General features: G+C 35.8%; 3 protein-coding genes across 8 annotated transcripts in view; 2 read left to right on the forward strand and 1 right to left on the reverse strand.

The window, feature by feature from the left end:
- The first annotated feature begins 1,022 nt into the window (after positions 1-1,022).
- Positions 1,023-8,625, forward strand: LOC18040322 (protein FAM135B). Of its 6 annotated transcripts, none has more exons than XM_024184081.1 (16): positions 1,023-1,290; positions 1,730-2,087; positions 2,179-2,258; positions 2,669-2,823; positions 3,422-3,486; positions 3,599-3,793; positions 3,941-3,992; positions 4,639-4,881; positions 4,983-5,113; positions 5,296-5,485; positions 5,604-5,663; positions 5,751-6,005; positions 6,399-6,657; positions 6,740-6,945; positions 7,059-7,109; positions 7,729-8,625. In XM_024184081.1, the coding sequence occupies exons 2-16, from the start codon at positions 2,017-2,019 to the stop codon at positions 8,026-8,028; spliced, it is 2,313 nt and encodes a 770-aa protein (XP_024039849.1). In that variant the 5' UTR covers positions 1,023-1,290; positions 1,730-2,016; the 3' UTR covers positions 8,029-8,625. The 6 variants fall into 6 exon arrangements, with proteins under 6 accessions (XP_024039849.1, XP_024039850.1, XP_024039851.1 ...); XM_024184082.1 differs by having other exon boundaries at positions 1,987-2,087; XM_006433643.2 differs by having other exon boundaries at positions 1,024-1,290; positions 7,738-8,625.
- A 676-nt stretch (positions 8,626-9,301) lies between these two features.
- LOC18042678 (xylulose kinase) lies at positions 9,302-14,611 on the forward strand. Its single transcript, XM_006433644.2, has 11 exons — positions 9,302-9,520; positions 9,755-10,406; positions 10,505-10,593; positions 11,483-11,547; positions 12,227-12,282; positions 12,725-12,845; positions 12,926-13,000; positions 13,082-13,135; positions 13,363-13,457; positions 13,545-13,719; positions 14,004-14,611. The coding sequence occupies exons 1-11, from the start codon at positions 9,462-9,464 to the stop codon at positions 14,234-14,236; spliced, it is 1,674 nt and encodes a 557-aa protein (XP_006433707.1). The 5' UTR covers positions 9,302-9,461; the 3' UTR covers positions 14,237-14,611.
- A 216-nt stretch (positions 14,612-14,827) lies between these two features.
- The window catches only part of LOC18040936 (tubulin alpha chain), a 2,422-nt gene continuing 1,461 nt past the window's right edge, over positions 14,828-15,788 (reverse strand). Inside the window, exon 4 of the mRNA XM_006433646.2 lies at positions 14,828-15,731. Coding sequence (XP_006433709.2) covers positions 15,024-15,731 — 708 coding nt within the window. The 3' untranslated portion in view covers positions 14,828-15,023. The remainder of the gene's footprint in view (positions 15,732-15,788) is intronic.

A 15,788-nucleotide genomic window follows, 5' to 3' on the forward strand; every position in this document is an offset into this window, starting at 1 on the left:
GTGAGGGCAAATAAAACCTTAAAGGAAAGTGTGTAAACACGTCTCAAATCCTAAGAAATTTCATTGTTCTTTGCCTCCATATTCTCATAATTCACCAACAAAATTAACTAATACATTGTGTATTAGGATAAACCCCTTTTATTTCCTAGAGGTTTGGACCACCCGATTAATCTGTATTTCAAAATCATTAATGAAAAGATCTTTGTTTCTAGTTTTGTAGCTATTGAATTTAGCTTTTCAGCATTTAAGGGTAAATAGTGTTTCTACCTTCTAAAATTAAAATAAAAATAAGGGTTAATTCCGCCTTGCCCCCAAATGTTTCAATATTTTCCACTACGTCCCCAATTGTTCAATAATTTCCACCACGCACCAAAATCCGTTAATTTGACCGTTTATTCTAATAGTCAAAGGGAAATTTTAGAATTTTATGCCCTAAATATTATTTGATAACGACAAATTAAATTTATTTGATAAGTTAATTAATGTGATTATTATTCATTATCTTTAATTAAGAATTTTTAATGTAAATATTAATTATTGGATTAGTATTTTATCTCATTTAATTATTTTCTAATTCAAGATAAGGGGTATTTTAGATATTTAATTAAATTTCAAATAGCTCCGTTAAAAATAACGGTCAAATTAATAGAATTAGGTGTGGGGTGAAAATTGTTGAAATAATTGGATGCGCGGTGGAAAATGTCAAAACATTTGAGGGTTCGGTGGAAATAACCCAAAAAATAAATCTGATAAGTAATTTAATTCTTCATTTATTCATCATCGTCAGTTCCGTATTTGGAGTTGGGGGGTTTTATCAAATTATAGCCCATCGCAATCCCAAAGAGCATGACTGGGCCAAACGGACGGTCCGGTCCATTCTTTGACATATCCGGCCTTCAACAAGCCCATAATAGACCAAACGGGCGGGAACATCAGGCGTTAAGATCCGCTATGTATTTTTGGCGCAAACCGCAAAACTGAACTTTCCAACGTCAAAAACTAAACGGACATCAGCAAGCTGAACGCCTCAACATCTTCGTGGAAAGCGAAAAAGAAGGACATTATCGTAATTCCAACCATCAATGACTTACGACAAATTTTTTTTTTTTGAGGACTTACGACAATTGCATTAATGGAAACAAACGTAAATCCGAATTGCGCAATTCACGACGCCGAGATCTTTCATTCCTCTTCCTCTCAACACACCAACCAAGCTAATAATTATGAATTATGAAACCCTAACACTGTTTCTAATTCTGAGTCCTCTACTTCTGCCGATCTGAAACTGAGGTTTGTTCTTTTTCTTCTTCTTTTCTTTCTTCCGTCACTTTTATGTCATTTACATTGTATATATTCTCATTTATTGCTATCGTTGTTGAAATTCGAATCAAATGCAATGTCGTTTAAATAAATTTCTATTTGCTACTCCCGTTAATTGTAGCGAGTCAGCTTTGACATACTTTTGGTGAATAATTATTTCATTTAATGTCCAATTTAGCTGCGTCGCCCCATTTGTTGTCTTCTGAATATGGCAAGATTTGATGAAAATTGAAATGGCAAGTTGTTAGTATTATAATCGTGTTTTTATAATATTTACGCTGAAAATGACACTTAAAGAAAAAAAATGGTAGCTACTAGTTTCAACAAATTCTTTGGTTTCTTTTAGATATTTCCTCAGCGCATGTGAAGTTCGACTAATTTTTGAATGTTGCATTTTTACTCTCAACAGCAGTAGGCAGCTTTATTTTATGACTACCTCTTCTAGCAGGAGAATTGCAGATTGTGAATGTTCGTATAGGGTTTGATATTTAGAAGGAGAAGGAAAGAGTGTGTTTCTGTGGGTTGCTATGTTGAGAACTTGGTGTTGAATTGATTATTTTAATTTGAATAAGTAAGGAGGCGAGTTTTCAAATGTTTTGGCGTTTACCATGATTAATTGGTCTTAACCATAGAAGTGAACCTGAAAATAATTCTTGACATGAGAAGTTGGTAGGAGCTAAGCTTAAGCTGGTGGTCATGTTCAAGACTGTTCAAGAGATTGGTGTTTACATTCACCGGTTTCATAACCTTGACCTTTTCCAGCAAGGGTAAGTATATTTCTAACCATTCACTGACTGCAAACTTTTTTGCTGACTTTTTAATGAATCTTTCTGCTGGCTGCATTTGTGATTTGTTTAGATGGTATCAAATTAAGATTAGCATGAGATATGAGGACAGTGATATCTTGGGAACTCCGACAAGAGTTGTTCAATATGAAGGTAATTCCGTTAAACTCATATTGGTTTTATTCATACTTATCTTTATTTACTCATATACTATTTTTCCTACAAAGGGAATAGAGATAGTGATAATTTTAAGGTGTTGGCATATTCTTGGTGCTTTCCCAAAGGGTTCTTGATAAGATTTCCTAAACTTAAAAGACAAAACAAGGATATCTTTTTTATGAACTTAATCTGGTAATATGGTTAAATTTACACTGTACTTCACAATCTAGATTCTCAGTTAAACCTGCGAAATCCTGAAAATTTTTAGTTCTTCCAGATGTCTGTGCAATTATTGATGGTTTTGATATTCTTCTCATTCTTGTTGGTTTGTCATTGAGCTTTGCTTCTATATAGTCAAATGAGAGCTAAAATCTAAAACATAGTGGCATCTGTTTGAGTTGCAGCACCTGAGCTCGGTTATGATGATATATATGGAGTATGGAGGATTGATGATAGGGACAATAGCTTTTCAACTCAGCCTTTCCGGATCAAATATGCAAGACAGGATATTCTTTTATCTATCCTGATTTCATTCACTCTATCTCCTGGTAAATATGAGGTAGCAGTCTCTCCTTTTCCCTCTCTCACTGAGATATAAACACCCCTTTTTTGTTTTTTTGTTTTTGAAAAAGAAAGAGAATGGGAAAACCTGCAAGAAATAATGGATGAGGAGATTGTCTATTGAATAAAAGCAGTTCAAATCAAACAATTAAGGACAAGAATAATAAAGATCTCAACAAAAACAAAGCAGGAAATAGAATTCACCGTAGACTATAATCTCTATGGAAGATCTCTTAGGTAATAGCTCCCCTCTTGGGAAGGATATCATCAATTGGCTTGTTACATCTTGAGATGAGGCCTTTCATATCATCATTGGAAAGACGATGCATATTTTATTCCTTATGGGTGGGGGATGCAAATGTTGAGCAACGGTAATGAAGCTTATTAAATTTTAGTTGGGCAATAACATTAGAATCATTTGATTTGTTGCAAGTTTACAAGTTGAATAATTCTATTCAGAATTTAGGAAGGAAGACTACTATGAAATGTTCATGCAGTTATAATTGGTTTTAAATAGCAATATGTTCCTTTTGACCATTGGAATTTAGTATTTATGATATCATATCTTGGGTATCGATGTAACATTTCATTTACAGGGTCTACCTACTTCTGCTGTTATTTTGAAGTTTGAGCTTATGCATGCCCCAATCACAGAGTATGGGTGAGTTGGTGGGACCTCATTCTGATAGCTGCACATCTAATTGATGCTAAATTGAGTCTAATGTTCTTCTCTTGGATGTTTGATAGTTTCAAATGTGAAACACTGATTGCAGGTCTGAGTTGCAAGCTTCTTTGCATTCTTCTCCTGCTGCAGTCCATGAATTTCGGATTCCTCCTAAAGCTCTTCTAGGACTGCATTCATATTGCCCTGTTCATTTTGATGCATTCCATGTCGTGCTTGTTGATGTTAGCATTCATGTCAGTCTATTGAAAGCTGGTTCTCACACACCCTCATCGAAGGTACCCAGGTCTGTCGCAGATTCTAGTTCCTATTATAGACATGCTGGTCATAATCACACCTATGTTGTAACCTCTCTCTTTGTCTTTTTATTTAATTTTTAATTGTTTTCAAACTAATCATTTGTGCAATATTTTGGTCAATTGTATTATTTCAGCCATTCTGGCAGCAAAGCTATTGCTGGTGGAAGTACTGATGGATCTAGTCGAGTATGTTTTTACGCATTGAATGCTTGCATATAATAATCTGTAATAAAATTTTAGTCAAGCGTGATCTTTTTTACTTCTTCAACTTCATAATTATGTCAATATATGTGTGCTTACTTCTTTGCTTCTTCAATAGACTTGAATCGCTTGCAGTTTACTGTTCCATGATTAAAAAATTTATTTTGTTACATTCTAATAGTGGTGGTAACATTCATTTATCTGTTTGTATATGCATGTTCATGCACACTCGAGCATGTATCTATCATGTTTATAAGATGTAATTAACCCAAGCTTGTGTTGATGTTCTATTTTTGCTGGTATTCAGGTTTGTTTAGAAAATCTTTGTTTGATTGTTCCTTAAGTTTTTTTTTTAATTTTACTTAAGAGTTCAATCACTAATTAGATTATCTTCAATATACTCTTGCTAATGGATCCTGTTTGGACGAATGTTATCTTTATCTCCATATATAATATGAGTAGTGAATATCTTCCTGAGTTCTGGTTCCTTTATTTAGTGCTGATTCATTCAATCATTCTTGAACCCAGTGATTGTCACATATTAAGATACTTTTAGCTAGTTTTGCCAATATTTCCTTAAAAAATTATCATTTTTCCATCAATTAACTGCCCGTTTTTTGAGATTGACCAGGCATTGGGTCAAGTGGCTTCTGTAGTTGTGAAACCTCACATGCTTGTTAAAGCACTAGTGGATTCTTTTAACACATTGCTTGAAGATCTTCAAAAACTTAGTGAAGGAATTAACGGAGCTATTGATATGACTGAGTTTGCATCCAGAATGGATGGTATAAATCTGTTTCATCCTATCTTGAAAGCAAATATCGGAACTGTAGTAGGTGACGTTTCAGAAGAATTGCCACAAAATGATTTTGAGGTCATTGCTTTATTTGTTCAGTAGTTTATCAACATTCAGTTTGCAATCTCTGAAGTTTTATGGTCTATTATTTACCAGCAATTTGTCATGTTCATAAACAGAAAGCAACTGCTACTCTGGAGCTTCAAAGTGGATTGCTTCACACCTTATCGGATGATGATTTATTGAATGTTTTTGACTTTTTGGGTGATCAAGTGTTCTATTTGTGGAATAATTTTCTGAATTTCCACAGGTTCGCTTTTACTTCTCGTCATTACCATTGTATTCAGACATCCATTCTAAATTCAGAAGAGAATGTGGTTGATTTTATTATTGTTTCTAGCTATAACTAAATAGAGGAAGAGTCTTATTTCTATAGTTGTTATTACCATTTTTGTGAGCATGTATCTATGTTGATGTACAACTTCATTCCAGGGCTAACAATAGAAAGATACTGAAATATTTGCGTGATACATGGGCTAAGGATCGGAGAGCTGAATGGTCAATATGGATGGTGTACTCTAAGGTTGAGATGCCTCATCATTATCTGAATAGTGGTATTGATGAGCCCTCGAAGAATGGCGTGCACAAAAGAGTTTCAAGTTTGTTGAAATTGAATGATGATGTAAATGCTTGTGTTATACGTGTTTTATGTTGTCTCTAGCTTGTCTTTCATTGACATCCACAAATAAACTTTTTACTAATGAGTCATTGAATCCGGAATTTTCTTGCTTCTTGCACAGCCTGCCCAGATCGCAGCTACGCGTGCAGAGCTTCATCGTCGAAGCATTGCTCAAATGAAGGTGTGTGATAGTTCTTACTTGGAATGCTTTTTGCCACTATTTTCCTTGTAAGTTGGAGTTTTACAGGAGAATTTGACATCCGTGCAGATCAACAATCGATTTATTCAAGACATGTATATATTTGGAGACCCTTCCCGAATTCCTATTGTAATCGTGGAACGAGTCATGAATGCTCCACGTCGTACATTTAGTGAAAATTCCTACTTTAGAAATGTTGATGTGATAGATAAGCTTGGTTCACAAACAGGACGTAGCTCTGAAGCTGGAAAAAAGCCATGTGGTACTAGCCAGCCACAAAAGGGTCGTGAATTGAAGATTGTTGTCTTTGTGCATGGGTTTCAGGCAAGCTTACTATTTATTGCTTCTCTTAGATTGGTAGATAGTGTTGCTTTGTCTCTTTGGGTATTAATTTGTATTTTCATTTTTAAGCATTCTCATAATCTTGAGTTTGTAATTGCAATACCAATTACTCATTTCCATTTAGAAAGTACAACGTTAGTCAATTGAGTTGTTGGTTATTACTTTTGGCTTATTCTCGGCATATATATATTTGTAACACTATTTTATGTTCCCCATCCTCATAAATACAGTAGATAGAACGCCGTATTAGGGATTGTTGTCCCGTAACTTGTAATGATGTCTTCTTTATTGCAAAGCATATGTTGCCTTTATTTGGTATCATTCATGCCATATATTAGTAGATTAACTTTACATGCTGGTATTGAAACATAATAGGGGCATCATCTGGATTTGCGGCTTATTCGGAATCAATGGCTTTTAATAGATCCAAAGATAGATTTTCTCATGTCAGAGGGGAATGAAGAAAAAACATCTGGAGACTTCAGAGAAATGGGATTTCGGCTGGCTCATGAAGTGATTTCTTTTGTTAAAAAGAAAATGGATAAAGTGTCTCGAACTGTTGGCCTGAGAAACATCAAGCTCAGTTTTGTTGGCCATTCTATAGGAAATATCATTATAAGGGCAGCATTAGCAGGTACATGGTCATGGCTCGGATGCTTTACTTATTTTACCGATTAGTTTTTCATGTGGTGCTGGTATGTGGTCTACTTTTGCAGAGAGTATTATGGAACCATACCTACGATACCTGAATACATATGTTTCGGTATCTGGTCCACATTTGGGGTATCTTTACAGTTCAAACTCTTTATTCAACTCTGGGATGTGGCTTCTGAAGAAGTTGAAGAGTACAGTGTGCATTCATCAGCTCACTTTCACAGATGATCCAGATCTCAAGAAAACATTTTTTTACAAACTTTCTCAGGTACTTAAATGTACTATTGATCTTGTAACAAGGGGACATTTTCTTTTTGTCAGAATCTTTATCACTTTTTATTGTTTGCTGAAGCTCTAAAATAGTTATGTTTCTTCTTTCAGCAGAAGACACTGGAGAATTTTAGGCATATAATTCTGCTATCTTCCCCACAGGTATTACTCTATCTTTGCATGCTATATCTGAAAATAAGTTTTCATTCAGAAATTGTTATGAGCATTTCATTAAGAAATTTTCCTTTTTTTTTTTAAACTGTTGCTGATCGTAGGAGTAAATATTATTTGACAAGACAGTCTTGACTACTAGCTATTCACAAGTTTTATTGAATCAATATTCCCTTATCAATACTGATTTGCCTACTTATATCTCCTGTTCCAAAAATATGGGTATCTATATTGTAATCTGGGATTAGACAAATGTGGCCTATTTTTCTGTTTTAAAGAGCCCCAATTTATGTTCGGAGATGAAGGATTGGGTGGTGATGTTTCTCATCCTCTCAACATTTTGTGTTGTAGCACCCAACTAAGTTTAAGGCATGTTGCAATTAAAAGTTTCGTTCAGATTCATTAAACTATTGATCCAGTTCCATTACATGTATATGTGGTCATACGATGTTTGTGAAAGAAAGGAAGTTTTGTTCCTTCATTGATTTGTTTCAAAATTAACATGATTCCTGTATCCTGTCTTTGGTTGATCAGACATGAATTTGCATTTTTTAACTGTTGGTATCAGCCTTTTCCCGCTAACTTCAGTGCTATTATTTGCTGATTATGGGTGTCTCAGGATGGTTATGTTCCTTATCATTCGGCCAGAATTGAACTGTGCCAGGCAGCATCTTGGGACTACTCAAAAAAGGGCAAAGTATTTCTGGAGATGCTGAACAATTGCTTGGACCAGATACGGGCCCCTTCCTCCGAGCAGCGGGTTTTTATGCGCTGTGATGTCAACTTTGATACCTCCTCCTATGGAAAGAACCTTAACACAATTATCGGAAGGGCTGCTCATATCGAGTTTTTGGAGTCTGACACTTTTGCAAAATTCATAATGTGGTCTTTCCCAGAATTATTCCAGTGAACAAAGTCACTGGTAGATAGTCGGTCACAAAGTAGAATGGAGACATAGACTACTTCTAAATTGTTTAATGATATCTTTTTTTAGATAGTTTGTGCTTAATTTAGTAAATATAGCAAGTCTCTCGTAATAGAATTGGAAATGGGGTTAGGGGTTCAAATTACCCCATTTAAGATAGATATTTTTGCTTATGGGGCAGGAGGTTTAAAGGAAAGTATTCAATGTAATTGTTATAGTCGCTTAGGTAAATATTATTCTTGATCACGCTTGTGATCTCTTCCGCTGATTCCGTCAAAGATCATGTACTTCAAACAAGCTGGGAAGTTGGAGATAGGTTCAGTCACAAAATGCAGTACATAATATTGTTTTGTTTATTGTTTATTGTTTATTGTCATTGCCTTAAATTTTGTTCTTCATTATCTTTCCACTCTGATTATCTCATCAGGGCTTGTTTCAAACGTGCCTAACTGGAGAAGTGGAAGGGCTGTGCTTTCAGTTCTGTATGAACGACTGTAATTGATTGATTTTTTATTTTCTAATTTTAGATTTTAATTATTGGATTATATGGGATAGCGGAATGCATGCCCTAATTAAATTAAATTTTTAAGTGTCTGTCTATTGCACGGTGCCTAATTGCTTTGAAAACATTTATTCCGCTGTAACGTGAAGATTAAGAATAAACGTGGATAAACATCTAATTGGTCATCATATGTGTTGTTTGGATAAACATCTCGAGGCTAGTGGTAACATAATTTGACTATTTACTTAAATTAAGCTTTGTCAGCTAATACATGATTTGCTTTAACAGTATGGCTTGGAAGCTTGGAAGTATTGAATATGTTATGCTTTTCACTTATGTCGATAATACTGGTAAAGGTATTTGGTGAGATTTCAAAGAATGTATGATAAGGTAAAAGGATAATAAATTTACATTCAGTTTTGTTATCATCCTCATATCACACTTCCAGATATATATTGATGTCAATATCTGAATATCTTTATTTTATTTTTTTTCTTTGGGGATAAGATGAATATCTTAATTTTGATAAATAATAAAACTAGGATTGGATTATATACTCCATCAATTAGATGAGGTTCTCTTAATGTACAACAAAACGAACTTACTGTTGATTCACGTTTTGCTGGGAAAAGAAGATGCCGCAGCCGAGAAGTTCGCAAGCAGTCAGTTACTGAAATAGAAACACGTGGACGAGGAAGGTAAAACAATCTATTTGGATTCGGCAACAATAAATGGATTTAAATTAAATTAAATTAAAACTCTTTATCTATTCGAGTCACTTGTCCTTATCCGTGATCCTAAAATAAATAAATGAATAGAATTTTCCTTTTCAAATAACAACTGCACATATAATCAGCAACAAACAAAAGACTGAGCTCTGCTCCTCGCCAAAATTGAACACAAAAGCATAAAACAAATGGAGGATTATTCCCTTCCAAAGGACTCCCTTTTTCTCGGATTTGACAGCTCTACTCAGTATGTCTCTCCTTTCCCTTTCTTTAGTTATTGTCCATTTGATTTTGCCTGATTTCCATTCATAATTATTGATTTTTGTTTCTCTTGTATAATTTGTTGTCTTATAGACTGTGACTTTCACCTCTATCACCAATTGTGGATTATTTCCCTTAAGAATTCTGATCTGCATTGCTTTTTTTTTTTTTCTTTTGGGCATAATCTGAAATTATTATTGATTTTTGAAACTTTTTAAAGGTCATTGAAGGCAACTGTTTTGGACTCAAATCTCAACACCGTCGCTTCCGAGCAACTACAGTTTGACTCTGAATTGCCCCATTACAAGACCAAAGATGGGGTATACCGAGACCCTTCGAATAATGGCAGAATTGTTTCTCCCACCCGCATGTGGATTGAGGCTTTGGATTTGATGCTTCAAAAACTCTCCAAATCTTTGGATTTGTCCAAAGTTGCAGCTGTTTCTGGTAGCGGACAGCAACATGGTAGTGTGTATTGGAAGAAAGGCAGTGCTGCTATTTTGTCATCTTTAGATCCAAAGAAGCCGTTGGTTGATCAATTGGGCGATGCCTTTTCAACTAAGGAATCTCCGGTGTGGATGGATAGCAGCACCACAGCTCAATGTAGGGAGATAGAGAAGGCTGTTGGTGGTGCATTGGAGTTGTCTAAACTTACAGGATCACGTGGTTATGAAAGATTCACCGGACCCCAGATTAGGAAGTTATTTCAAACACAGCCAGGAGTTTATGACGATACTGAGAGGATTTCCGTTGTTAGCTCTTTCATGGCGTCTCTTCTGATTGGGGCATATGCCTGTATTGATGAAACTGATGCAGCAGGGATGAACTTGATGGATATCAGACAAAGAGTCTGGTCTAAAATAGTTTTAGAGGTCTGTTTGCATGACTATATAAGTTTAATGTTATGTGACTTCTTTATGAATCCATTAATTTTTAGTGCAAGTTTGATGAATCTTGCTATATCTTATAGGCTACAGCACCATCTTTAGAGGAAAAACTTGGAAAGCTAGCCCCTGCTCATGCTGTTGCAGGTTGCATTGCTCCCTACTTTGTGGAGAGGTTAGTATGTATGTCTATTCACTTTGCCGTTCATGTTCTTCTGAGAGAAAATATCTTCTCTTTTAAGAAATCTTATCACATTTTCCAATTTAATTTATGATTTGCTCAAGGCATTGTAAAATCGATAGGAGATAACTGAAATAGGAAGTGGATGTGTTTTTGTTGTGTGGTAATCAGCCTAAGGCGGTATGATAATGTTTGATTGTTTTGATGCATTTATAACCTTTAATAAAATCCAATAAACAACCCAGCAAAAAATTTATACTGTAATAAACTCCAAGACACAGAAATCTCAACCAGTGAGTGTATTCTCGGTCATTACTAAAAGTGTAATGATAGACCAAATTTCATCTCAAATGATGTGGCATGTGATGTGTCATTCATTAAGTGATTGATAATTTTTCAGAAGTTTCAAGTGAACTAATTACATTATCTCACATCCACTTGATGAATGACACATCATTTGGGATGAAATTTTGGGATGTCTGGCAATGCTCTTACTAAAATGGCTCAACATCTTCCGTGCTCCAAGCAATTTCCAGATTTCTTATGGCTGTGGATCATGATTTTGTGACAAAAAAATTTGGTAAATTTTGAGTCTAACATAAAATGAAATGGTGTTACATGAGTGTCTGTGTGCTTTGATACTAGTTGTCCTACTAATGTCTAGGTTCATATTTATTGGCTTTAGTCATATCTATATGTGGTATCTTCCATCCCAAATACGTTAATTGTTCAATTTATTGGCTTTAGTCATATCTATATGTGATATCTTCCATCCCAAATACGTTAATTGTTCAATTTATTGGCTTTAGTCATATCTATATGTGACATCTTCTGTCCCAAATATGTTAATTGGTGGACTGAACATTCATTAACGCCCTTGCAGGTTTCATTTCAATAAGAATTGTTTGGTTGTTCAGTGGTCAGGAGACAACCCCAACAGTTTGGCCGGTTAGATCCTCTGCCATATTGTTTAGCTAATTCTTCATCACTTATCCCTGATGTCATGCCATTACTTCAATTATGACTGATTCTCTTGGTAACATGCCAACTTTTATTATTGCTGTTGCTGTTGCTACATGACATCTTTGCTCATTTTCTTTCATGATCACTACCTTGGCTTTATGCAATTTCTGCTCAGAATATAATCAGATGTTACTTTATTATATAATGGAGATATATCGAGCAGTGAATGTATGATGAGTAATAACTAATGATTGTATTTCATTGAGTATTACCTGCATCACTTAGCGATTGAGAGAAAACTAAACAATCAATGTTTATATGTCAGTCCATTGCAAGTTTATTAATAGCTCTCAATTTGGATTATGTTATGTTAATGTAGGAAAAGCTAAAAGTGAAACATGAATGTAAAGCAAATCTTGTTCATCCTCTTCTTAAACCCCCAAGTGCCTGCTATTATGTTCAAAAATTTCAAAAGTGAAACTTTTTTTTCCCTCACTATCTTGTTCATCCTCTTCTTAAACCCCCAAGTGCCTGCTATTATGTTCAAAAATTTCGAAAGTGAAACTTTTTTTTCCTTCACTATCTTGTTCATCCTCTTCTTCCTCAAGTTTCAATGGTTCTGTGTTTTGATTTTTCATCAATTAAAAGCTTTTTATACTGGCAGGTTTGACACTCAGCACTTCTGGGGATCTGGCAATTAGTCTCGGCACCAGTGACACTGTAAGAATTTATCTGGCCTTCATCATAATCCCTTGAAATGTGATTGTCTTATTTTCTAGATCATGGGTTCAGCTCCATGCCTTGATATTGGATTTACTAAGATTTATTTATTTATAATCTTTTGTTTGAGAAATGCATGTGAAAGTAAAAGTGCTGGAAATGGTTTCTACATGAATAATTTTTAAAAGATGTGGACCACCTAGATATAACCATCATCTATTCATCTGTCTTCCAATATTATGTTGGTATATCAATTTCTGGCAAAGTCTCCATGATAGGTTAAGATTTCTAGTAACCTGACTTGGTGGATATGGGTATCACAATTTCATATCCATAATTGTCGTTCTAATTTTAATTATTAGTTTCGTTATTCTGAGTCTCACTTTTTTTTTTTAAGTTGGATGAGTTTATTCCACATTGAACCTTATTGTGGGTGTTGCAGGTCTTTGGAATCACTGATGATCCTGAACCAAGATTAGAAGGTCATGTATTTCCTAATCCTGTGGACACAAAAGGCTATATGATAATGCTGGTGTATAAAAATGCTTCTCTAACTCGCGAAGGTACAGCTGGTCCTTATTTCTTATGCATTTTAATGAAGCCAAATAGTATTTCCCCACTTTGATCACAATTTTCATTCCAGATGTGCGTAATCACTGTGCGGAGAAATCTTGGGATGTTTTCAATAAATATCTGCAACAAACACCACCTCTAAATGGTATGCCAGTTGCATTCTTTCAATTTCTGCACGCACGTATTTGCTGTTTATCTGTTTAACTCATTCCAAGTTCTGTAATAGGTGGAAAAATGGGTTTCTACTACAAAGAGCATGAAATTCTTCCTCCCCTCCCAGGTGTGTTATTTCATTATTTTCCCTTTCCTTGAGGTGATACACTGCGTAGAGTATGTTTTTCCTTTGTGGCTTTTTGTCCAAGGAATAGAAGGCCTCTATTGGTATCTACTATGTAAAGCAAAGTATTTTGCATTGTCAGCCCTATAAATTCTTTCATCAGCATAATTCACTTTTGTATATTCCAAACCCATGCATCAGACAATAAACTAACAGTACTGTACATTCAGTTGGCTTTCATCGCTATATTCTCGAGAATTTCGAGGGAGAAACTCTTGATGGTGTAAATGAAGTTGAAGTGAAGGAATTTGATCCTCCTTCTGAGGTTGCAATCAATCTTTCACAAATTGTTTATGTAGGTTAATCAGTTCTCATAAAATGTTTCTCAAGAAATTGAGATGTTCATTTGCAGGTCCGGGCATTGGTTGAGGGCCAATTTCTCTCTATGCGAGGTCATGCTGAAAGATTTGGTTTGCCTTCTCCACCCAGAAGAATCATAGCTACTGGTGGTGCATCAGCAAATCAGACTATTCTGAGCTGTTTGGCATCTATATACGGCTGTGATATCTATACAGTCCAGAGACCTGGTAAGCAGTTATTAGATTTACCGTTGAGTATCACTTGCATAGACTTTCAGTCTGGATTAAAACTGAATCCAACCTAACTCAGCTTGAATTGGTCCCGTGTTATAATTTTACAAAATAGGAAAAAAAAAACTGAAAAATGCTTCAATCATTGTTAAAGACAGCATTCTGAACTTTGGAGTATTCCTGCCCAAAATAGTGTTGCCTGTACAGCCTTCCAAGCTAGCGTGCATATTCTAATAGTTGTATCCTTGCCTTGTTTTACGATTTTGCTGCTTGCTTTACAGATTCGGCTTCCTTGGGAGCTGCATTGAGAGCAGCCCATGGTTACTTGTGCAGCAAAAAGGGAAGCTTTGTGCCAATCTCAAACATGTACAAGGACAAATTAGAAAAGACATCTCTGAGTTGCAAGCTTGCTGTGACTGCTGGAGACCAACAATTGGTGTCTAAATATGCTGTGATGATGAAGAAGAGATTGGAAATAGAGAATCGCCTTGTCGAGAAGCTGGGCCGATGTTAAAGTTAACAATTGAGGGAATTTATGTCCTGGTTTTCAATGCCTTGACAAATTTACAGTGATGCCTTGCACAGCCCGTATACAGAACATTTCTTTGGGTGGAAATATCTGGGAAATAACAGACACTTTTACAGATCTGAATATGAAGGCAAATAAGATCATCATATTCAAATAAGATCATATTTTTCAAGTTAATAATGAATGTAAATTAGGTTTCGGGTTAATTAACTGACATTTCTATTGATAAATTTCCAGTCGACATTTTGGTGAATAGCCGCCCCTCCAAAATGCCTGCTAGAAACTCGAGCCCGTGGGTTTTAGAATTTAATTATGTCGTACCATATTCTCGTTTCAATTATATCTTGCGCGATTATTTAACTTATCACACTGTTCTTTAGTGTGAGAATTTGTATAAAACAGGGTCGATCTTCTTCACGGTAGCACCTGTCAGCATAAATGTTATAGCCAGGGCACCAGACAAATTTTTTCAATACAACAAAAAGTTGCTCTTTGAGTACGTGCCAGAACGTCTAAAAAGATGAAATTCTTTTCAAAAAGTTGATTATCCATAATAACACCAAACAGCCTGGAAACTTTTTTCTAAAAAGCAATTTTATAAGCAAGAGCCATGGGCCACGGTTACCGATACCATAATCAACCAAGTCTTAAGAAATCAATTAAAATGTCAGTGCAAAGGCACTTAGAACACCCCCAACATTATTGGACAACATCATCCAGAACAACATAAGAAAGGAAAGATGGCACATCCCTTATCAGTGCACAAACACAATTAATATTCATCTCCTTCGTCGCCATCCTCCCCCTCAGCAGATTCTGCACCAACCTCTTCATAATCCTTCTCCAGGGCAGCAAGATCCTCACGGGCCTCAGAGAACTCTCCTTCCTCCATTCCCTCACCAACATACCAGTGCACAAAAGCACGCTTGGCATACATTAGGTCAAACTTGTGATCAATGCGAGAAAACACTTCAGCAACGCTGGTGGAGTTGGAAATCATGCAGACAGCCCTCTGCACCTTGGCAAGGTCACCGCCAGGGACCACAGTTGGTGGCTGATAGTTGATACCACACTTGAATCCAGTAGGGCACCAGTCAACAAACTGAATTGTGCGCTTGGTCTTGATGGTGGCCACAGCTGCATTCACATCCTTAGGCACAACATCACCACGATACATCAAACAGCAGGCCATATACTTGCCATGACGAGGGTCACATTTGGCCATCATGGATGATGGCTCAAAAGCACTGTTGGTGATCTCAGCAACTGAAAGTTGCTCATGGAATGCCTTCTCTGCAGAGATAACTGGGGCATAAGAGGAGAGCATGAAATGGATCCTTGGATAGGGAACCAAATTGGTCTGGAACTCAGTCACATCCACATTCAGAGCTCCATCAAACCTCAAAGAGGCAGTGAGGGATGAGATCACCTGAAAAACACATGCCAAAATAGACCACCCATTAACAACAAGAGTCATTTGACAAGAGCAGAGCAAAATACACAGTCAGCTTTAAAAGCCTTATATATTCTTTTTTTT

Source organism: Citrus clementina, unplaced genomic scaffold (assembly GCF_000493195.1).
Source record: "Citrus clementina cultivar Clemenules unplaced genomic scaffold, Citrus_clementina_v1.0 scaffold_5, whole genome shotgun sequence".
In the NCBI taxonomy this organism is placed as follows: domain Eukaryota; kingdom Viridiplantae; phylum Streptophyta; class Magnoliopsida; order Sapindales; family Rutaceae; genus Citrus; species Citrus x clementina.